The 24849-nt window shown below is 39.6% G+C and overlaps 1 protein-coding gene across 3 annotated transcripts in view; it reads right to left on the reverse strand.

Moving 5' to 3' along the window:
* Nucleotides 1-24849, reverse strand: part of LOC117000057 (BMP/retinoic acid-inducible neural-specific protein 3) — a 192780-nt gene that overhangs the window by 155549 nt on the left and 12382 nt on the right. For 2 of the 3 annotated variants that reach the window (XM_033067404.1, XM_033067405.2), the window contains exon 2: nucleotides 19862-20147. The exons of the other annotated variant lie outside the window; for it this stretch is intronic. In XM_033067404.1, coding sequence (XP_032923295.1) covers nucleotides 19862-20097 — 236 coding nt within the window. In that variant the 5' untranslated portion in view covers nucleotides 20098-20147. The remainder of the gene's footprint in view (nucleotides 1-19861; nucleotides 20148-24849) is intronic. 3 annotated transcript variants of the gene reach the window in all.

The following is a 24849-nucleotide window of genomic DNA, read 5'->3' on the forward strand; positions in this document are numbered from 1 at the left end:
TTCTCCTGCACTGTTAACGAAGAATGCTCCCTACCCCCTTGGTATGGGATGCATTACAGACCACAGCCTCTAAAATATAGAATCATGGAACAATTAACATTGAAAAAGCCCTCTAAACGTATTTAGTCCAACCATTAAAATAACTTTGACAGACCCAGCACTAAACCATCTAATGTTTTAGATGCCTCATCCAATGTTTTTGAATACTTCCAGAGATGGTGACCCCACCACTTTCCTGGGAAGCCTGTTCCAATGCTTTACAACACTTTCAGTGAATAAATTTTTCCTGAGATCTATCTATAACATGGAAGTAGAGGAAGCATAGGTTTGCTAAGCAGATAACAGGAAAATTTCAGCCAAAATGTTTTTTTCCTCTCCAAAATATTTCTTGACCTGTACAGAATGTTTGAGGGGGGGAAAAAAAGTCCCCAAAGGTAAGGAAACAAACACATCACCAAATAACTGAAGTGCTTTTGTTGGTGGATTGGGGTTTTTTTTAATGAAGTAAGTACAAACTGTAATAGTTGTAATAGGTAGTATGCAATATAATATAATAACAAAATCTAGAGTAACTATAATTTCATGTCTCTGAAGAACACTTAATTTGCAATTCCAGCTGCTCAAATGTAGGATGTGCCATTAGAAACCAGAATGAGAAGCAATTCTGCTTTCTTTCACATCTGACATTGGGTCAAGAAATCACTTTGCTAGTAAGCCAAGCTCATCACTGCCAGTGCCACTGTCAGAAGCCAACACTAAGGTTTCAGAGGCCTAGGAAAGGTGGACAGGAATGTTATCTCTATATTATTCTATATAATATAGAGACATAGTTATATGTTATATTAGTCTATAGCAAAACTTGGTTAATGGCAGTACAGAAAGTAACATTTTAGCAACTGATAAAAGAAAATGGTTCGCATTTAGATCAGAGACATAGTGTCATGCAGTGCCACAACCACGTGGCAAAATTTACTTAAGGCAGGATGACATAAACTATGTAAAATTAAGTTGAAGCAGTGCACTTCATATTATGCAAAAAACGTACATCAAGAAATCCTTTAAATTTAATTATATCTATTATCTGAACTAATCACCTGTAAATTTTCCCTGCCTTCTGTTTAAGAACCTTGGAGTTTCATTGCCCTGCATCAATGCTGTTCTGCAAACTCCTTTCCTGCCCCCTAAACATCAAACCCACAGTACTTTGCCACTCCCTGTAAGCAATTCAGTCCCATGTATTACACTCCTCTAATTCACAAAATCCTCAAGGTTTCCTCCTACCAGACTGAGCTTTTTGCTTTTATTTTTGTAGCCTCACATCATTATTTACTCTGTTCCTCTTTTGTTCTCTGTCCCAAAGGTTTTTGCAATCAGGATCTGAACCTACTACACCAAACTGGGAGGTATGATCTTGTTAAATATGTCAACTGTTCACACAAATTTCCACTAATGACAGTGGAACCATCTTGGTTAATATGAAACTGGTAAGTCATCTTTTCAGCACAGCAATTACTCTCATTAGGTACCTAAATAAACAAAAGTGTGAAGGTCTGAAGTCTTTTGAAAATAGGAGGATCTTTTGAAAATCTTTCTGAATGCTAATGCTAAGCTATATAGAAAATGTCAGTGATTGACTAGTGAAAAAAAAATAGTACTTAAACAGCATATTTAATTGATAAGGCATTAGCCTCAATGACATTTAGAGAACATCAAAGAGAACATATCTGTATCACGAGGAATAGCAAGCAAAAAATGGAACTTCAACAGGATTATCAAATTTATTTCAATGAGCAATGGTAGTTAGGATAAAAAAATATGCTATGCAGTAAGTTTACTCATCCTCTTAACTTTATTTGTGCAGCCTGAAATTGGATTCCATAGAAATGCAAAGTTTTACAGATTGCTGAGATCTGAACCTTTATCTTTCCTTGCAGACTATTTGTATTACTCTACTTTTCTTTGAATCACAGAGCTATTAAACTGTTAAAGCTTATTCAAAATGTGGCTATATTTCTATCAATGGACCCAGATAGTTGAATTACAGTTTTTAATTATGCTTTTTTATAGTTTGGACATGCTTACTTAGAAATATTTGCAACAAAAATATGCAATTAAAGAGCTTTTATTGCTGCTGATTGGTGAATTGTGTCTATATTGACAGCAAGAGGTGGCTTAGCATATAGGAGAAATTAAATTGGCCACTTTCTATTGGTGACTGATACAAAGACCATAGCCAGCTTTGTTCCCCTAGTTTTGTTAGTACTTTATCATTAAATCAAAGTGTGTGAAAATGTAACATGCCCTGTTACATACAAGATACAAGAGCATTTCACACTTGAGTAGCACCCATCCTACAAAAGCAGTTAAATACATAATTGGAAAATCAGAATTTATGCTATTCATCTGACTAACTTCTCCAGTTCAGCAAAAGTAGAACTGGACAGTTTCCTCCTGTAATATTCATTCACTTTTCCCATTGCAGACTGCAACTGTGGGATAGCCATAGCACAGGGGAAAATTAGAGTAAAACATAATTTTAAAAAATAGTAGGAACAAGCACTGCAGTAAAATGGCAAATGTGAACTCCATTTGCTTTACAGGGTATTATCAGATAGAGAGAAACATGTCATTCTGTGTTTTGCCAGATTTGAAATTTAAAAAATCATCTTGTACCGTCCAATACCTGGCACCAGAGTGGAAAGAGATACAGAATAAACCTAATCCTTTCACAAATACCACCTAGTAAATACCACCATGACACGAGCACATTAGAAAAAGTTACAAAAAGGAGGCGTTTATAATGGACAACTATTTTCTTCCAGGAATTAAATTTGTTCATTTAAGCTTATCAGTGTTTTAAAAATGGCTGAAAACAGAAATTACTCCAACTACTTCGGAGGGAATGCAGTACATCCTTTGTGGCTCAAGATTGGTTCCAACATCTGCACACACGTATTCACACATATTCTCAAAGTTTTATTTCTTTTTAGTAAACAATTATATAACTGACTTCAGTGAAAACAATGCTTTAAAATTTTATTTGGTATGAAAAAGGTGTTCAACCAACCTGGAAACACCTTAGAGAAATCATATAATTATAAAATTGCTAACAGTGGAAAAGATTTCTCAGGTTGTCAAGTCCAATCAACAACTCAGCACTGTGTTCACCTCCAACCATGTCCTCAAGTGCCACATCTACACACCTTGTGAATACCTGCAGGGATGGGCAATCCACTATTGCCTTGAGCAGTGACTACCCTTTCAGTAAAGAAATTTTCCCTAATAGCCAACCTGAACCTCCCCTGGTGCAACTTGATTCTATTCCGCCTCCTCCTGTCCTTGTTCCATGGGCACAGATCCCAAATCCCCCCTGGCTGTCCCCTCCTGTCAGGGAGTTGTGCAGAGCCAGGAGCTTCCCCTGAGCCTCCTTTTCTCCAGGTTGAGCCCCTTTCCCAGTTCCCTCAGCCTCTCCTTTTGCTCCAGCCCCTTCCCCAGTTCCATTCCCTTCCCTGGACAGGCTCCAGCCCCTCCAGGACTCTCTGGCTGTGAGGGCCCAGAACTGGACTCAACACTCGAGGTCCCTCAGCTGTGCCAGCACAGGGCACAGCCACTGCCCTGGGCCTGTGCTCACACCAGGGCACAGCCACTGCCCCAGGCCTGTGCTCACACCAGGGCACAGCCACTGCCCTGGGCCTGTGACCACACCAGGGCACAGCCACTGCCCTGGGCCTGCCCCCACACCAGGGCACAACCACTGCCCTGGGCCTGTGACCACACCAGGGCACAGCCACTGCCCTGGGCCTGTGACCACACCAGGGCACAGCCACTGCCCTGGGCCTGTGCCCACACCAGGGCACAGCCACTGCCCTGGGCCTGTGCCCACACCAGAGCACAGCCACTGCCCTGGGCCTGTGCCCACACCAGGGCACAGCCACTGCCCTTGGCCTGTGACCACACCAGGGCACAGCCACTGCCCTGGGCCTGTGCCCACACCAGGGCACAGCCACTGCCCTGGGCCCGTGGTCACACCAGGGCACAGCCACTGCCCTGGGCCTGTGACCACACCAGGGCACAGCCACTGCCCTGGGCCTGTGCCCACACCAGGGCACAGCCACTGCCCTGGGCCTGCGCCCACACCAGGGCACAGCCACTGCCCTGGGCCTGCGCCCACACCAGGGCACAGCCACTGCCCTGGGCCCATGAACACACCAGGGCACAGCCACTGCCCTGGGCCCATGAACACACCAGGGCACAGCCACTGCCCTGTGCCCGTGGCCACACCAGAGCTAGCACATCCAAGGAACCATTGACCTCTGCTCCACCTGGGCACCCCTGGGCTCCTTCCCAGCCTCTGTCACCAGCACTGAAGGGCCCTTCCCAATGGGCACTTTCCAGTCAGTGTGTCCCAGGTTGGAGCTGCAGGGGGTTATTGTGGACAAAGTGTAGAGATCTGGCACTTGGCCTTGCTGGCCACCCTCACACCACTGGTGTTGGCCCATCAACCCAGCCTGTTCAGGTCCCTCTGCAGGGCCTTCCTACTCTCCAGCACCTTGGCATTTTTTCTACGGCACTCAGTAGTAGCTGATCTCATAAAAAGTAAATGTATAGTCCTTGAACACCCTGGTTGTGAAGGCATCTGCCTTAACCTTCTGCTTCTGGCTGTGAGGAGCATGACTGTTCCTCATTTCACAGCATGGGAATTAAATCTCCATAGTACTGTTCCAAATTCCACCATTTCCTATCAGTGAGAAAAACATCATCACCACTCTTTATATTAGAAAGGAGTTAAATAAATCCCAAATCCTAATCCTTTTGCTGGATTAGTCTCAGCACCAAGTCCACAGTGGACACATTTCAACTTTTATATATTTCCCTCTGTGTATACCTGTCAATTCACAATGAAGATCAATATACCATTTCATGGTAGCCTAGACCCAGATATTTCTGTAGTTTCTCAGTTCAGGCCCCCTGCTTTAACTAGAAGAGGATTACTTCATCCAAGACAGAGAGTTTAATACCCCACAAGACTAATTCACTATGTCATCTTTGCATAATGTTTTTACAGAGATAGAATGATTCCTGATTTTCAAGATCTGGTAACAGCCAAAGGGTAAATAATGCAAGTGCCTTTGCCAGAGGCATTTGTAATGTGAAGTCATTCATTCAGCTCCTTTCTTACTTTTCAGCATTGACTAAAAGGTATTACCAAAACTTGTGGCAGGATAACTTAATTCAGCAAGCAGAAAACATAGGGACTGTTTTGATTCTGAGTTTTATGTTGTAGACCACCTTCTAGAACATTTTTCTAAGACCAAACGGTGAGATATTCGGTGATATATATCTCATGAAATGATAAACCGTGAGCTATATTGATTAGTAGTAAATGTGCAGAGGAAAACCGGTGATATTGTCTGATTGTCTGAATAATGAAAGCCACCCAGCTTCTTGCATTTTTTTCTGAGAACCATAAAGATCACAGAACGTTTTGGGATGGCAAACCTTTAAAGCTCATCCAGTTCCTACCCCTTGCCACGGGTAGGGACATCCTCCACTATCCCAGGTTGCTTCAAGCTCTATTCAACCTGGCCTTGGACATTTCCAGGGATGGGGCAGCCCTGAACTTACTGTACATCCTCAAATGAATTTAATCTATTTCTAGACATATTAATCCCCAAATCACTTTTAAACTATTTTCGCATTTGATGACCATACATCAGAGTGGGTAAAATGTTATCACAAAGGCATAACCAAAGCACTGCAAAGTTTAATGTCAGTGCCAAAACATGACCCTCTTATAAAAGTCTTGACTGCAAGATAAGCTGCAGTCAGATCATCAGCCATCAACCAGGGGACAGGAAGCTGTGGAAAAGCTATCTGTATACATTCTGGCACTTCAAGAGCAGCTGGCTCCCTGGATTTGCCCTGTGGGTTCTAGGCTGGAGCCAGTTTCCTCTCCTTGCCCTCAGCAGGTAGTGCTATCAGGCAATTGCTCCAGTGGCCTTTCCACTGGTGGGATTGTTTCCATCCTCTTCCTTTGTTTACTGGCTTTAATTCCTTTGTTTACTGGCTTTAACGGATGTTTCTTGACAGAAATTACTGAAATTACTGATTTGTTAGCATATTACAGGATAATCTCACATGACAACAAAGCACAAGATTTCTTTCACAATTGGGAAATGCATATTTCAAAGGATAAAACCACTCCATCTCAGGTGCCTACTGTTCAGACAGAGTTGTCAGCCACAAATTCATTTGGTCGTGTGTAGGCAGGCCTTTCTCTGTTCCATCCTACCCTCTCTCAAAAATTATGTTCTCTGACTACATTCTGAGATATTACCAAGTTTACTTAACTAAAACTGACCTTTGCCTACTGTTTTAGTCCAGTTATTGTGACAGAATCAATTCCTTTGAGGGAGAGAGGAATGGTAACTCATGCAAATCAGCCTCACAAATGAATTTCCAAAGCTGAGTTAGAAACAGGAGTTCCATGACCTCCGTTTTTGTGGTGTAGAAACTTGCCAAATCCCACTTTGTTTTAGTAAAAATACTACATAAACATTGTTTTATTGCTGTCAACAACCATATAGCATCTTGCAAACCCACTCATGGTTTGGAATTCTCATGGTTTAGCTGTGAAGACAAGACAAAGTAAAAAACCAGGATTTATACATTGTATATCTAATTTATCTCCCTCTAAATATAGAATTGGTACATGAAAACATTTTTGAAAGTAGAAGTACTGTATTTCTTCTTTTCTTTTTTTTTTAATGTCGTACTTTGCAACTTTTGAGTTTAAAAGTTCTTGTTAATTATCTCTACATTCCAATTAATTACTATGGTTAAAATTCCTTTTTAAGTTTTCATATTTTACCAATCTCATAGAATGGGAAGATGACCATCACTTTAAAAAAAAAAAAAAAAGAAAAAGAACAGTGTGATTGTTTATTTTGGTTTTTTCATTGTTTTTGTCTCTCTGAAAGAAAAAGTATCTGGGAGTTTGACGTATTATATTGATTTCTAAGACTCCTTCATGGTTGGAGTGCCAAGGAAACAAATACCCAAGTCCCACAGAACTGCTACTTTCAGAACATGTAAACAAGCACACATTTGTGCTCATCCAGGCCAAGGAGTCAGCATTAAAAATAGACATAGCCATTACTTCCTCAGGCAAAATCCTAAATAAACAGATGCGCCTTTGAAGACAACCACACGAGAAATAGTTCTTCTGAAAGGAAAATCAAATTTCAAAGGCAACTACAATAAAAATATCTTCCAGACACTACACAAGGCCTGAAACAAAACAAAATAACAAAAACAAAAGCAAAAGTGGAAAGGCAAAGGTATCTAAGGAACAAAGCAGTTCTGGGCACTGAACTCAGCAACAACTCCTTTCAGACTCTGAAAGTTTGGAGTTGTGCACCACTTCTAATATTTATCAAATATATATTAACAGCTCTTAGCACCATCAACACACGAGCACGTGATGGATGTAGAAAGGAAGATACAGGTGGAAAATCTATAGCATATTAATTTTCCATGACATTATCACATGAGGACTCTATGGAAAACTGAGATTTAAATGAAGAGTTTCTGTAGTCACATACATGCCTATTTTTTTCTGTACCTTGTCAAGGCTAATTTCATTAACTATATCCAGAATCATATGGAAAGACAGAGAAAAAAATGGAGCAAAGTCATGGTTTCTCTTGCAGGGCTGTCATGGGGTCCCTGCTTCTGTTTGTTATTAATTCCATAGTTGCTGTTTTGTTTGTCTTGTTACATATGCTAGTAAAGAACTGTTATTCCCATCCTCATATCTTTGCCTGAGAGCCCCTTAATTTCAAAATTCAAATAATTCAAAGGGAGGGGGTTTACATTCTCCACTCCAAGGGAGGGTCCTGCCTTCCCTAAGAGACACCTGTCTTTCAAACAAACACATCCCTGTATGAAAAATAAGTTTCATGGGAATGGAAAAGAAAAAGAAGTTTCATGGTAATGTGTTTCAGTTAGAGATTCTCAGAAGTCTTCCATTGTAGCCACAGCTAAAATTTAATGGATAAATTTAAGGCATAATCTAGAGGTGACCAAAAGCGTGAGAAAATGCAGCAAGATCTGACAGAATGTTTCTGCCACAGGCACTTTAATACAAGGATCTAATGAGGAAAGATCTTTTGGCACTGCCAGGGTTGCAAAGATATTCTGGGTGTCTGAACAAAATGCCCATATAAAACTTCATTAATGTCTTGGCCAAAGGCTCCTATTAGACACCAGACTGCAGAGGATATAAGCTTTTCTTTTTAATGAACAGTATTCTTCTCTCTGCAAAAAGGTGAATCATTAATCTAATTTATTTAACTCATCAATATCTATCTCTATATTTACGCATGTTTATATCCACATAGCTCTACATACACACACGTGCACACACATACATATATGTGTACAGAAATATACACTCATCAATATATATAAACACATCATTCATATTCACACCGATTCGTTCTCACAGTAATCACCAATATTTGGGTTCTAGACATCAGTCAATTAGGAAGCACCACATCCTACATGTCTTCCACTTATTCTAATTTATTAAGTCTGGTGATTTGCTACTAAAAGCATCATCACAGAAACACAGAATCTGCCATTTTGGAAGGGATCCACAAGGATCTTTGGGTCAGCTCTGGACCCTGCACAGGACACCCCAACAATCCCACGCCAACAATCCCACCCTGTCCCTGGGAAAGTTGTCCAAATGCTCCCAGAGCTCTGGCAGCCTTGATGCCACATCCATACCCTGAGGAGCCTGTTCACCACCCTCTGAGGGAAGATTTCCTAGTATCCAACCTAAACCTCCCCTGACACAACTTCAGGCCACTTCCACGAGTCCTGTCCCCAGTCATGAGACAGGAGATCAGTGTCTGTCTCTCCTCTTCTCCTCACAGGGAAGTTGAAGCAGCAGTGAGGTCTCCCCTCAGCCTCCTCCAGATGAATAGAACAACTGCCCTCAATGACTCCTCATAAGGCTTCCCCTCAAGGAAAGCCCTCCTTTGGATGTTCTCTAATAGTTCAGTGTCTTTCTTATATTGTAGCACCCAAAATTGCCCTGAGCACTCAAGGTGAGGCTGCCCAAGAGCAGAGTGGGACAGTCTCCTGCCTGACCAATGATGCTGGTCCTGATGCCCCCAGAACAGGGATGTCTCTCCTGGCTGCCAGGGCACTGCTGGCTCAGATCCAACTGGCAATGGACAAGGAGCCCCAGGGCTCTTCCCACAGCTGCTCTCCAGCCTCTTGCTCCCCAGCCCACACACACAGCCAAGGTATGTATGTGTGTATGTCCCAGGTGCAGCACTTTTCCTCATTAAAGTCCGTATGATTGGTGTTTGCCCATCTCTCTAATCTGTTTCTGCAGAGCCTTTCTGCCTGCAAGGGAGTCACAGTTCCTCCCAGTTTTGTATGATCTGTGAACCTGCTGAGGATCCCTTCCAGTTCTATGCCTAGGTCATTAACGGAGACATTGAAGAGCACAGCGCTAAGGATGAAGTCCTGTGGAGCCCCACTAGTGACAGGTATCCAGTCTGATTTCACCCAATCACAACTACCTTTTGTGCTTGACTTGTGAGCCAGATGCTCACCATTTCATGATGCATTTATCCAGCTGTGGGGTGGAAATCTTGTCCAGAAGGATGCTGGAAGAGACAGTCTGGAAAGCTTTACTGAAATCCAAAAAGATTACATCAACAGGCTTCCCTTGATCAGCCGGGTGGGTCACCTTGTCAGAAAAGGAAATCAGATTTGATGTGCAGAACTTTCCCCTCATGAAGCTGTGCTGGCTGTGAACACTGACTGTGTTGTCTCCACGAGGTGTTTTCCAACACCTCCCAGAAGAAGCTTCTCCATAATTTTGAAAGGCCCTGAAGTGAGGATGACAGGCTTGTAGTTTCCAGGGGCCTCCTTCTTGCCCTTCATGAAAATCCGCAGAGCACTTGCTAGATTTCAGTCAGCAGGGACCTCTCTGGATTGCCAAGTCTGCTCAAAAATCATCATGAGAGGTTTTGCAACAACATCAGCAGCTCTTTGAGGTTTCTTGGATTAAACCCACCAGGCCCCGTAGATTTGTAGGGATCCAGCTGGAGCAGCAAATCCCTCAGAAGTTCAGGGCAGACTGGGAGGTGATCATTCTCACAGACAAGGTCTTGCAGCTCACAGCACTGAAACCCTCTGGGTCCATCATCCATGGTGAAGACAGAGAGAAAGAAAGCATTGAACACCTCTGCCTTGTCCATGTCCCAGTTTATGAAGTGACTGTGGTTATCCTGGCATGTGTTGATGTTATTTTTACTCTGCCTTTTGCCATGAATGTATTTGGAAAAAATCTTTTAATTTTCCCCAACAGTTCCAGCTGAGCTTAGGCTGAACAAATTTTCTCCCCACAATGGGGAGAAGCATCTCTGTATTCTCCCCACATCATCTGACTCTGCTTCCACATCTTCCTTTTTAATCTTATTTCCAAGAGAAGATCCCTGTTCAGCCAAACTATCCTATGTATTCTCTTTTAATCACTTAAAAATATTGTTTTTAAAATTTATTTTGCCAGGTTAAATACATTAAATGTAGACTAAAGGCCACATTCTGTTTGTTAATGCAGGTTATCAGATTTCTTATGCTGTGTAAGGTTTAACCTGCATTATTATCAACAGCAATTTTTTTAAATGGCTAAAGATGTCGTTTAAATAAAATACAATTAGCTATTACTTGATTATAACCCGATATCTTTGTCTGCTTTCTATTATGAGATAATATATCAGGAATCAAAGATGATATTGTATTTGAGTTCCTAGTAAAGCACCCAATCCTACTGCTAGCAGTCAGGATATAGGTAAGAAACCTATATTAGTTATAGTTCAAGAACTGTAAGGATATAGTTCAGAATTAGCTGAAACACAATATTTATTTTGGCTTAATCAATTACATTTGCTCAGGTCTCAGATTCTGCTTTCTTTCTGAATATTTGGTAGTGTCTCTTCTGTTTTGATTTTAAATTATGTTATTCATAAAAGTCAAAACCTCTATATGTGCTTTTCCCTCGAGAAATTAGCATTCACTCCTCAAAGCCAGATTCTGTCTCTGGGATGCATGCGAGACCTGCATACACAACATCTAAATTGCTGGTGGGCTCTGCTTGTGCATTTTTCAGAGCTCTGTATATATCAAATTGTCTGGTCGGTAACAATATCTTCTCAAGCCACATAAATAAAGTAGTAATTGAGAGTATCAGAAGATGAATTGCAATACAGAGCCACTAATGACCTTAAGAACACCGTTATCCATAACAATCATATTGGGATTCTAGGCAGAATCAAGCAACAAGACATTATTTTGAAGTATTGCTTTTCTTCACAAGGGTCACTGCTGGAATGAACCTGTAGCTACAAAAAAAAAATTTCACAACCAGCATAATGACTTTGAAAACCTGTAGAATCAATCAATCCCAGCTAGAAGAGAACTAAGATTTGAATTCAGAGATATTGACCACGACCTTAACTTAAGGATAGTAGAAGAAAATGACAAAAATTCTTGAGTGAGCACATTCAGTGTCAGTTGTTCTTTTTCTGCATGGAAGAGGCACAAAAACCCTCCTATACAAAGAATCACATACTCCAATCAATACCACTGGCTTTTTATACAGAGAAGGTTTCTGTGCTACTCAGTCATTTTTTCTGTATAACATTCCACCCATATAGACTTAACATATGGTCAAAAAGAAAAACCTGAAAGCCATTCTCTTTGGAGACAGCTACTGCCCTAGCAGTAGTAAAAGAAAATGACAACATGGGGGTTAAAACAAAAGCACAGAGAATTTGATTCAAGTAATAAAAAAATATCATTTTCTTTTTTCTTCAGTAGCTAAAAGAAATCTTGGTAATTGTTTTCTCCTTTATGAAAGTCATCAGCATTTGATATCCTCTACATCTTGAACATCACTGATAGCACCAGCAGGGATACTGAAACAAAAATGAAAAGGAAGGGCAAATGAAAGAACAAAGACCAAACTAATGAAACGTCTTCAAAGAATTAATGAAAATTACCTGATTTCATGCGCAAAATCCTGTCAGTCTACCCTGCTGACTGAAGAATGTATCTGTTATTAGTGTTAAACAGCTTTTACACTACTTCAGTGATTGCATGAAGCCATTATGTTACAGCCACTATTATATTAATTTTTTTACGGCAACTTAAATGATTCATGAACTCACTAACTGAAATGATGACACACCATATTCTCTAAATACATGTTCTTTGTTCTTGGGAAATGTATCAGTAGGAGGTTTGATCTAATAATTATCTTTAAAATATTAGATTTTGAAAGAGGATATATTCTAGAAATAGATTATAATAGTATTTACAAAAAATAATATTTGCTCTTCTCCTTGCCATTTGAGTTTCTGTAGGATCTTTGATTAAATACACAGAACAAATAAGGAGAAATACAAAGAGAGATTGTCAAAACACAGACTCCTGCATTGTATTATGAAAAAAATATATACAGAAGGCAATCTTGGCATCAATAGTCTCCTTTGTTGCCAAGCTGAAACACACTTGTGTTCTTGTCAAGAAGACTCCTGAGAACACTCCTAATCCTGCTGGCACCGCCAGCACTGCTCCCAGCACCCTGCCCAGTGCTGCTCTGTCTCACCAAGAGAATCTCCACCCTTACTCTGAAACCCAGGAGGCTGATACTGAGCCAGCCATGTGGAGTGTGGGGATGTGGGGTCGGTCTGAGCCTGGTCCCTAGCAAAACCCCCTAGGGGCCTTTGAGTTCTGTAGGATTGGGCTGTCTGATGAATAACTTGTGGTACACTGAATGGTCTACAAGATTCTGTAGGAAGTCAGAATCACTTTAAAATATACTGTTTCTTCAGTGACTGTCATGCTTTTCAGAGACCCACAAAATGGTTTGAATTGGAGGGACTTTAAAGCCCGTCTTATTCCACCCCCTGCCACGGGCCACACCTTCCACAATCCCAGGGTGCTCCAAACCCTGTTCAACCTGGCCTTGGACACTTCCAGGGATGGGGCCTTTTTTCCAAGATCTTCAGATGTGGGCTGATATTGTGGATCAGTCTCAAAAATAAACTCGATTTCTTCTTTGTTCCTGAGTAAAAAGTGTTCTCCTTTCCCCAGAGCACATGACTTCTCTTCCATGCTGGCTCAGAGTTGTCAGAGAGTTGGAAAGGCAGAGGGAATTTGGGAATCAGAGCTGCCTGCCTATCTTCCTGTCCATCTCTGAGCCCTCATTTCTGTCTGCCCTTTTCCTGGGCCACAAGTACCCACAAGATCTCAGGCATTTTCATTACTGCCCATGGAGATAACATTTTTCCATGCATGGCAGATCCCTTACACAGCTGGGATTGTGAGAACAGACCTAAACAAGTGTCCAGTCGTTATCTTCTGCACCCTTCATGTCTCTGATATTATCTTAGGAGCCCCTTGATTCTCCCAGTGCTATTGGAGATAGCCAAATCCTCCTTCACCTTTGTGAACTTCCAGTCTAGGGATGTGTCAATCCTTTAATATTCTGGCTAAACTAAGCTAGGCTCTGGTTATAATTCATCTGAAAACAGGTATTTAACTTTTCTGTTATGTGTGCATGGATTGTCTGTTTAAATTTTCTATCCCTTTATTTCCATCTTTTCACAAGCACATACCCTCCAGAGAATCCCCTGAACAAAGATCAAGAAATTAATATAATATTGATAACAGGAATTGTTAATTGTAAAGCATCATCACCTGATGTGTTTTCAGGGTCTAAAATTAAAACTGCTTTCCTATGAAAGGGATTTGCAGTTGGAACAAAGGGATGGAAATTCAATTATTTTGGAGGACATTATCCAGGTATTTCTAGACCTGGAAATGTGGCCATCTAAACCTTTAATTTTGCTCAGGTATGTCCTTATTCAATCAGTTTCACCAAACCTAGTTATTTCACTGATGTCATGACTTTTTATGCCCAGGTAACTAGAATAAGAGAGGCTGTTGTATCACGATCCATAATTAAACTCATTGATGTTTTTTATGTCCAGACAATCTTAAAAATGTGCTGGGCTACAAATATTATTTTTGTAGTGGAAATTTACCAACTCACAATCCCAAAAACTCTCTTTGAGCTGCTCTTCCGCGTTACCAGCCTGTGAGCCCCTGAAATTAAAAAGAGGACTTAGTGCATTTCCCAGGCTAGCTTTTTGCAAACATTCTGGGAATGATGATTCATCTGATTTCTGTACATTTTATCCACCAAGTTGAATGCAATATTCCATAAAGGAAGCTGACCAATTATAACACAGACCAGAAGCAATTTACTGATAGAGTGAATTTCCGGAAAAGGCAGAGAGAATCATTCCTCTTACTCTTGTTAAAACACTTGTATTGAAAACCACCATTGGAAGACCTTTGTTAGTTCTTCTTCACACTTTGAAATTCCAGATTAACCAGTTCAAATCAACCTCAGCAAGAGCATAAGAAAATGTTATTCCAGACCATACACTGGAGTGAAAATTATAATTCAGGCCATATTGTGTACCTGCACAACTGATCCCCTAGGTTTTTATTAGCACGGTCACATGTGTCGAAAAGTCTAATGAGAACTGTGGGCTAAAATATTTTGATAGGAATTTAAAAAAATTGCAAAGTCAACTAATGTTGGCCCTACTTAGGCTCACAGACGGGAGATGAAACATATTAGTGAGTGTTTACAGTCTTGAGTCTTGCCCACTTTACCGTATGGATTCAGTCAGCAAAGGATTCAAAACAAAGGGGAACCCAATGTGTTCTTATCTCTAACTTGACAGCATTATTTTCAAATGTTTCTATTTTTGTAGCTGTTCATGGACACATTCCCTTTTTGAACAACCTCTGAAGGAATCTTCTTAAGCCAACTGAATACCATGCTGCCAAGAGCTACTCAATGCTTCAAGAGATTCTTATTTTTTTTTCCCTTTTACAGAGTAGTATTGGGCTCTTGCTAGGTGTAGTTGCTCCAAAGGATATCGATGGTCACTAAAACTTCATTCATTTTTATCTGCATCATATCTTAATAGCCCTTTCCTCCTGTTCATAGGACTGGGAAGGTTCTGTATTTTTGTATGTCCCAGAATTTCTTTAATGTTTAGGAACCTTTTCTAAAGAACCAACTTATTCATAGCCAGTTTATACCAATTTGGTTTTGAGACAGCAATGGTTTTTAGTTTAGATAGTTCATCTCACTTTATAATATTTATTCTGTTGACAGGAATTGCATCCTCTTTGAGGTCTCTTTTTTTTCCCCCCTCTAAGTATTGTCAAGCATTTCCACCTTAAAAGAAAGAGCGAGGCTCTTCCTTCCCCTGATTTTTCACATCTGTTTCAGGTTTTAAATCATTTTGCTTCAACAAAACTCCACAGTATCCCTGAGGAGATTTCCCCAAGACCTTATTTGATAGCATAAATACTTCCCTATTTCTGTAGAAATTACCTCTTCTGATACAATGTAGGTTCTTTGCATAATTTCACAATCACTCTTTCCATCCTGGTAACCTCTCATCTCATTCTGTTAGGATTTCAATTCCTTTGTCTGGGTAGCTGATTTACATAAGAAGCACAGCAATCCCTTTGTGTATTAAATAACAAATTATAAACTTGGTTTTCCTTGCCAAAATACTTATTGATGTTAACAGCAGGATCCACCTTCTATGAAATATTGACATAGCATTCCCATGAATCTAGAGCTTTTCAGCAGCCATCCACGTGCTTTTTTTGGTGGTTTTCTTCATAGATCAGTGAGGATGAATACTACCAAAAAATGTGGCAATAATTAAATTTCCTGCAGGAGGATATTCCCTTAGAAGCATTAGAGGGAATAGAACACTGCCACATAATCAACACAACCAGCCCACCATTTCCAACTTATAACAATGTTGAAAGCACCAGTTGTATATTATCCAGTGTTCTGCAATACCAGATTAAAACTTATTTCATATTTATGTGTCTCCTTCAGCTCTGTCCTGTAGCACTGAATACTCCTGGTCTTGGAGAGAGTCAGCTCATTTGCCCATGAACAAAAGTGAATGTCAATATATAGAATAAAATACGGGTAGCAAATTATTTTTCTGCTGGCATATTCCCACAATTGATGCACTAATTGGTTTTATCACTATTGTTTTATGCTATGAAAGCCACATATGGAGATAGGAAAAAGTGTAACTTTTATGTTTAAAAAAATACGCTGAAGTTAAGACCGCTTATTAGAAATTTGGCTCAGTTAATCAGTGTGTTCCTTGGTGCAAATCTTTGGCTCCATCCCTGTAATTTATAACAGATTCATGGTCAGATGAACACTTGTTTACAGTGACCAGAAGGTGTGGATACAAAAAAGTTGCTTTTTGTCTCATTGGCATGCAGACAGGGAGCTTGGCTTTAAGCTGAAAAGGGTAAATTTAGACTGGATATTTTTCCCTGCGAGAGTGGGGAGGGGCTGGCACAGGTTTTTCAGAGAAGCTGTGGCTGCCCCATCCCTGGAATTGTCCAAGGCCAGGTTGGATGGGGCTTGGTGCAGCCTGGGATAGTGGAAGGTGTCCCTGCCCATGAGACCTGGGGGATCTTTAAGGTCTCTTCCAACACAAACCAGTCTGTGATTCCATTAAAACAGAAATGCTAGCACACATAGAGTGATCAGTTTTCCTGTTCTAGGCTAAAAGTTTGACTATGTGAATTTTAAATGGAAACAGGTTATGTAAAATAAGAATTGAAAAAAGTAAGCCTACTGAGTATTATTAACAACAATTGCCATATGTGAAATTAAACTTTAAAATCAGTCTGTCTCCTGCCATGCAAGCGACAGAAATAGAAGAATTAGCACAACATTGTTTTACTCAATAGTTGAAAAATAACGACAATTATTCCTTCAAGTAAATTCCATTTTAATATTCTTTGTTATTCTCTCTACTGGGTGCTTTTCCAGTTCTCTGTCCTATTACCTGATTTTAACCATTCTATATCTTTCATGGGTATGCAACCTTGATGCCATTCAAACCAGTGTCAAACAATGGTACAAGACCTTTGTACCTGTAACTTTGGTATTTAGAGAAAAATTAATTATCTGATATATAACCAAAAGAAGAATAACATGTGTTCTCTGCTTTTTAATATTATTTTGATTAAAATAGAGAATGTTGTTAATGAAGGAATGAAGTAAGATCTTTGTGATATTACAGATTCCATCAAGATTTTTTTTTTCTGCATCATTACTGCCTCTCCTGAGACTGCAAATGGAGGGGAAATGAAAATATCATTCTAGTCATTGAATAATCGTTCCATTGTTGGAAAGCAAAAATCAAACAGCAGTCTCACGCTGAAATCTCCTGCCACACACCCTAAACTATGACATGGAATACATGCAACTCACTGCTGGGTTTATGTTATTTTTATTAAGGCTGTTTCATTTCTGTTAGTTGTAGACAAACAATCCCAACATGAGGTTGGTCTTCCTAAGTTGGTTCCCATAGGCAGCAGGACTTGGTGGGTTTTGGCAGAGAGATACAATTGGTCATCTCTTGTGTAATTTTCTGCCTGACCCCACTGTGCTACCAGCATCCTGCCAGGAAGGGTTCCAATGGGACACCATTCCCTGGAGTCCCTCACCCTATACATCTCATTCATCCTAAGCCCCATGGGTTTTGAGATGGCATGGATTTAGTTAGCACCTTCCTCCCTTGTTAATATCGCTGAGTCCCTGCAGGCAGGTGCTTACCTCTCCTTACCTCTCCCTTCAAATAAGGACCTGTCCCTGAGGGATCATTTCCATTAGGTAAAAGACAGGTGAGGGAATGAACAATTAGGCTCCAAGTCCTATAGCCTGGGAAAGCTCATAGAAAAGCAACAGGGATTCAATTTGCAGAGTGTGGTTCCTAACAAGGTCACGGTGCTCTGCACTACTCGCTAATGGGACCATTATTTTACGAGGAAATTTTACAATACGATCTGTTTTTTGGAGGACTGAATCAAAAAAGTTCGGCTTGTGACTCTTTCAACTTCCTGGCTCATTTCTTGAAGGGAGTAGGCAGAGAATGGAACTAAATGAGAAAAAATTTCTGTGGGATTGTGTAAATTAACGTCAATTGAAACCTATGCACAAACCCAAATAAATATTAGCAGTGTGATTACAGATCTGTGAAACTTAACAATGTTGCTGTAATGATGGCTGAGAGGAGAAAAATTCTCCAGGACCTGATTGTAAGAGCTCAAATGAAATACAATTCCATCTTTCATGTTTTAGCAAGATAATTTTGGTTCAGTTTTGACTAATGCAGAATAATGGGAATAAAATATGCTGCCTCAGCCTCTGCATTATTGGCTTTACATTATTGGTCCTGACAGCTGGCTTTTAAAATGCAGTAAATATTGGGCAATGCTGTTCTGTTAAGACAAGCCACTTCATCAAGCATATTTCCAAATCACACTTTATTTTCAAAATGTTTTTAATTTCACTGTATATCGTAAAGGAGCCCTCTGCAAAATTGACCTGCAACAGAGTGCCCTCTACTGCATGTATTTGGGAAAGTAAAATAAAGCAAATTCCTTAAAAAGAAAATCTTTACACACTGAGGCCAGCACTTGTGCCACAGGCCACTGGACACTGAACTAAATATAATATACATACAGGCATATACCACTCTTACCTTCTTCTAAAGGACTGGATATCACTGGGGAATAAAAGCCTAAAACAGATATTACATTTGCACAATCTCTTCCATGGTTTTCAGTTAAATCAGTGTGTGTCTTCCCATACCAACATGTTCTGTGTTTGTAGGATGGAAAATTTAGGGGAGCTGGAAATCCCCCCCTGTGCTGCTCTGCTGCTCCACTTTCTTTTGGCTGCTGGGAGGAATCAATCACTATTTGATGTGAAAATTCTCTCTGCTTATAGATTTATTTTCTCAGTCTTTAATCTCTCCTGGTCTCACATTTGTCCTTCTATCTACTTGCCATTAGGTCACTCATATAAGACTGAACTCCCCTTTTCCTTCCCATGTCCTTGGTAATATTGGATGCTACTGATTTACACCCACTGCAAATGATTGAGAAGATATTTCACCAGAGCTGTCTCAAGAGTAGAGACTCACAGGTTACAATCATATCATTGAAGCAATTCCACAGCCAGGCCCAAGTTCTCAAACAGACCTATACTTCCCCTGTTTTTATCTTTTCTTGGTCTGAATTGGGCCAGCCTAATGCTGAGATTTGTGATGAACCAAATATCTGCAACCTCTGTTAAAATTCACAATGGCTCTTATCCCTTGATTCCTCAGGAAAGAGAACACCCCTTTTCAAAGCACTGGCAGAAACTAACATTAAACCTTTTTGAGTCACATTTGAAATGCCCTCCTTTGTACCATAAGGTCTGTTCTGTCAGCAGAGCCACAATTTCATCCTTAAAGCCTCAGTTTAAGTCTTGATGAGCCACACAATAAGCAATTGAACTTGATGCGTGATCAAAGGTTATCCCTCTGCAACCAAAGGTGGTATTTGAATCCCTAGCACATTTTTGACCATATCACCAGAACAGAGTAGAGGTAGGTAGTAAACAACAAAGTTTTTCAGAGCAACATAACGAATTATCAAAAGTTCTTCAAACAAAACAGAAACAACACAAGCAGCATTTCCATAATAGACAGTGGCCTTGCATATGGCCTTGCATATATTTCAGCAATGAATTTGTCGTCTGTGGATTCGTTCCCACAACTGAACCTTTCCCTTAACGAAACCCTTATTGATAATTTACAACTTCTACGGATGGTATCTCTGTAAGTGCTTTCCCTTTGCTTCATACCTGTAAATCTTGTATCTTGTGCTAAATCCCTGTCGACTTCTGTCCACAAAATCTGTGTATTCCTGTGAGCGATGGAAGGGTCCCTTATCAGAGAGGAGCCAGTCGAAGGGGCTTGTGGCATGCTGATCCGAGACAGCAGCAACTGCTAAAACCCAGCAATGAAGACTCAGTGCTATCCACTCCCATAGAGCCATCAGAGAGAACAATTCAGCACCAGCACTGCATCGCCATATCATGCTTCCACTGGGGACTTAGAGCCTTCATTCTCTTAGCTTTCCCTCAACACCTAGACAAAATACACAGTCAATTAGATAAGCACACACTAGGCATCCCTTGGAAGTAGAAACAAGTTTCCTTTCTTTCAGCTTAAAGAAATAGTGGCCTGTATTATATTTTACATTAGCATAAACCCCACTAGGCTAGTTAACAGTGGAGTGTTTCAGTACTTCAAATGCTGTGAAACTAATGTCTTCATTAACATCATTAGCGATAATATTTACTGTTGAAGGGAAACTCTCACAAATCATCAGGGGAGGGATTGTTGGAGTTTTTTTCCCATTCATGCTAGTCATTAATGAAAAATATGCAACATCAGATTCTTGTCTGTTAGCAGCAGTACAAAATCATTCAGCAATGTCTGTACATAAGCTCACAGTTCACACATTGGACAGAAAACAGGTGAGATTCAGAAGACCCAGGCTGCTTTCTCTTTTCATGTCCTTGGAAAAATTACATTGTGGTTTGTCTTCACTGCAAAGTGTGGTTAACAGACCCACGTTACTCTGTCCAAACCAGCATTGCTGCACAGAGTGACTGATCTGATCAAGAGCTCTGGAGCTGCCCACAGTGATGAGTTCAAATGACTTACACCAACTCCAGATACTGAAATTTTGTGTATCCCTAACAGCAGCATTTTACTTTCAGTCCAAATCACTCCAACTCAGTGGATCAGCCTAGAAACGCTTTTTTAAATGGTGTCTCAACAATTTTTTTGTGTGCCCAATCACAAGTCAAGCATTGATTTGGAACTGAGTGAAGACAACCCACAGTTTCTCTCTGTACCTCAGACCCACATCTGTGAAATGGGCTAATGTTTTAATATCCTGCAGAGATTTCCCTAAAACATCTATGCAAGATCATGAGGTTTTCAGAAATTAAAAAGGTCATGTAGATTCCTAAATATATAGAAGCAATCAGTTCCAGTTTTCAGTCTAAGGTGAAACAGCACAGAATGAATTAAAATATATGAAAGTGAGAGCTTTAATTTTTCTAGCTGATGAGTTTACAGGGAATAAAATGTTGGATTCACATTCACTCAAATCAGCACTCATCATGACCTTTACACCATGCCCTTTGCTATGATTTTTGGAACTTGGTAGGAAATTTTCCCTTCCCATCAGTAATTTGGTCTGTAAGTGCACCCTAAAAGAAGGATATTTCCAACAGAACAGCCCTGCAACTGAACATTCAGCACCCCCATCCCTTATAATGAAAATTGTGTCACTGAATAAATATGCTCTGTGCATGTATGAGACATTAATATTCTCAAGAGTCTGCTGGAAGCTGACTGCCTGCAGGAGAGCACAGAGGTTCTTGTGAACTCACAGGAATTTACAGTCTAAGAATATAATAATCTATCTATACAACCAGATAAGTACTCAAGCTTTATGTGGTGTAATTGTTTGTAACATGATTTGGACACGATTCTCAAAACAATAAATGTATAAAGAAAGACCCTGCTCATATTTCATGCTGAGCATGTGCCAAGACACTGAATTGTAACCATAAACAGTTACAGCCATGCAGTAGTTTCTGACCATAAAACACAGATTACATTAATTTTATAAATCCTTTGAAATTAAATTCCACTGAATTCTACAACTGAGACCTCTACAACTTTTATTCATAATCCCAAGTCATCACTATCACTTCCATGCAAGAAGAGTCTGCATATTGAAGTTTGAGTATCATCTTCCTAGACTGGTGGGTTGGTTTTTTTTCCTTCACAGATTGAAATTCATGTATTTGAGGTTACACCACTGCATGACCTTCCTCCCACTGTCTGGGAAAATCAGGACACATTTGAAGCAAAACTGAAATGCAATAGATTGCTCTACTGGCCCATAAAAGCCATGATGATCATTTGGTGGCCAGTTCCTGTTAAAAAATAGGTCAGTATAAATGAAGAAAACATTCCAGTCACTTCCAGACAGGCCAGACCAGCCTTTGCATCACAACAGAGCAAAAATCCACAAACACTTTTGTCTCTTCTTATCACTAATCAGGGAAAAATATATTGCACAGTATACTCATTCCCTTCCATCATCCTTAGTATGGACAGGGAAGATCCTGGGCACAATTTCTTGATGTTACATGAAGTTACATAAAGTGAATGTCATGAGAATTTTAATTTTCATACCTACTGCTGTATTAAAATTTCTAACTTTTCTACTGAAAAATTCACATACTTGATTCAATGAGAAGAGATAGGAGTTTACTTTTTCAGTGACTTATTAACACTAAAGTGTTTCAGGCTGTTAAACTGTAATGATGACTAATTGAGTCCCTTTTGAATTCAAAATTATAATATTAGGATTGGAAAATTAATTACTGTGTATATGTAGCATATTCCTAAAACTAGACTAAATGAACACTTGGACAGAAATAGTGGAAGAGCCAGGAATTTATTTGTGACTTCATGCTGCACCTCATAGTGTGTCATAAATTAACAACTGGCAAAACACCTATAGAGAACCTATGTGGGTACAAAAGAAAATAATCTTGTTTTAAAGATCTCCTTCTTTTAAAGATCTATGGAGGAATATTCCAAAAGAGCATAAATATAGGACAGAAATAGGAGAGAAAAATCATGTGTGCATTTGTACCTGATACTTATCCACTTGTCTCTGTTGTCCTGTCATTGTAAAATCATTCTGCATTGCATTAATTCTCATAACACCCCTGAGAAGGAAACTTTACCAAGCAAGGAACAGAAACCTGAAAAGATGACTGCTAAGGGAGGGGTTAAGCTATTACAGGGACCTAAATGAGTGTTTTCCATTAAAAGATAATTTAGAAAATTCTAGCAAAAGGATTTTTGCAAAGCTTACACTATCAGAAATATCTTAAAATTTTGAATATTCAAATTCTCTAATTAATGCAAATGTCCTGAAAACATTTTCTAAAGACTGTTACAGGCATATGGAACGTACAAAGTTTGCAGTTACAAAGCCATCATAGAACTCCAGGAAAGAGCAATTTGTATTAAATTTGTGGTAGATAAAGGGTGGGGCATGGCATCTAAAACACCTGTTAAGTAACAGAGCTGGTAGATTTTCAAGTAAAGACAATACACAGAGAGCAAATAATGCAATATTTATTCTTTGATAAAAACTGTCATATCAACAACAGCCTCTTTGAAGTGCTGGCTTAAAGGACAGTTCTCAAGTATAGATGCTCTGCACAATTATTTTCTGTTATCTCCATGGTTTCACCCAGCTACCACTTGTAAATGCTGATAAACTTTTGGTCCTTCTTCTAAATTCTGAGTTTAAGGTGAGTTCAAGAAGCAAATCAGGCTAAATTCTTCTTTAGAAATCTATTGTCTCCTCACTGGCATTAGTAGCAAGAATTTGACTCAGCATCTTCTGGGAATACCATAGCTAAGTCCTACTTCTCATGAGCATGTAAAGGCTCTGAAGACTGGCACAATCCATGTATTTACATCATGGGAGGATACCCAGCTGGCAAGTGCAATGCAAACACTGTGGCCACTGGGACAAATTTCATCAAGCTTCAGCTGTGAACAAGAGAGCAGGACATCTGTGGTCTTTTGGTTGTCATTGTATTGTAGGGTAAGCCCCACCAAATTCACTCTTTCCTTTTTAGGTGATTTTTAAAAAATATTAAAATTGTATATAATTACACAGGCTAGTTTATGAACTCAGTAAGACACTAAGCTAAAACAGTGCAGATTGAAGTGTCTGCTTGATTTGTGGCTTCAGCTCTCTTGCTTACAGAACATTAATTAATAAACCATGTATACTAAGATACACAGAATAGAGCCAGCCCAGATGTGTGCACAGCAATGCTCAAGAAAGAAAAATCAGTAAATTCAAATCCTTTCTACAATGGAAATCGTGGGAAAATTTCTCAGGTAAAAAAAAGTCATATATTGCTACCTCAATGCATGTAACCTTTTATTTCCCAAGAGGTGAGAGTCAAGTATGATACAGATGTGTTTATAGTAGAGATACAACTACTAAATTGGTCATTACTGGTTCACCAGTAGAGCAATCTTTTAGGTAAAAGTCAATAGAGTTGACGTTAGGCATCACCAGTAACTTCTTTGGGCCACATCTACCTGCAATTCTCCAGGATCTAAATAAAGTCACTGTACAAATGGATGGGCATTTTTAAGATCAGGTTTCAGGGTTTTTTTCAATATTTCTCTTTACCCTGGAATGTGAGAGATGTACCTGAGGCCTTGGTTGGAGATCCCACAAAGATCCCCTTCTGTCAGCAGAAATGCAAGAGACCAGGGTCTCTCTGAAGTCCTTCGGTTTTTGTGTTCACTTGAATTCCAAGAAAATGCTGATACATCCCAGCTCTCTGTGGAAAATTGAGAATACTCTATGCTGAAGTCAGATTCTCCTGTCTGTAATTTCCCATAATGATGAAATAAAAATTTAAGACCGCTATTCTCAGATATGTCCTATCAAAGGAAAGTAATAAATAACTTTCTATAACATATAGAAAATTAGCATATCTAAGATGGTGCTTTTTTATGCAAAAAACAAAGCTTGGCTTTCCTTGAACTAATCTAAATATTAAATATTACTTCTATGTAGTTTAAAAATAAACAAACAAAGAAAAAATGCGATAAACAGATGGAGTGGAATACATCCAATTCTGTTTGTAGGCAGTTGGATTTCAGCAAGGTCATAATTTTACCATTTATGAGGGTTTTGGTACTCCATCTCTATTAC

This window comes from Catharus ustulatus, chromosome 9 (assembly GCF_009819885.2).
Source record: "Catharus ustulatus isolate bCatUst1 chromosome 9, bCatUst1.pri.v2, whole genome shotgun sequence".
In the NCBI taxonomy this organism is placed as follows: Eukaryota; Metazoa; Chordata; class Aves; order Passeriformes; family Turdidae; genus Catharus; species Catharus ustulatus.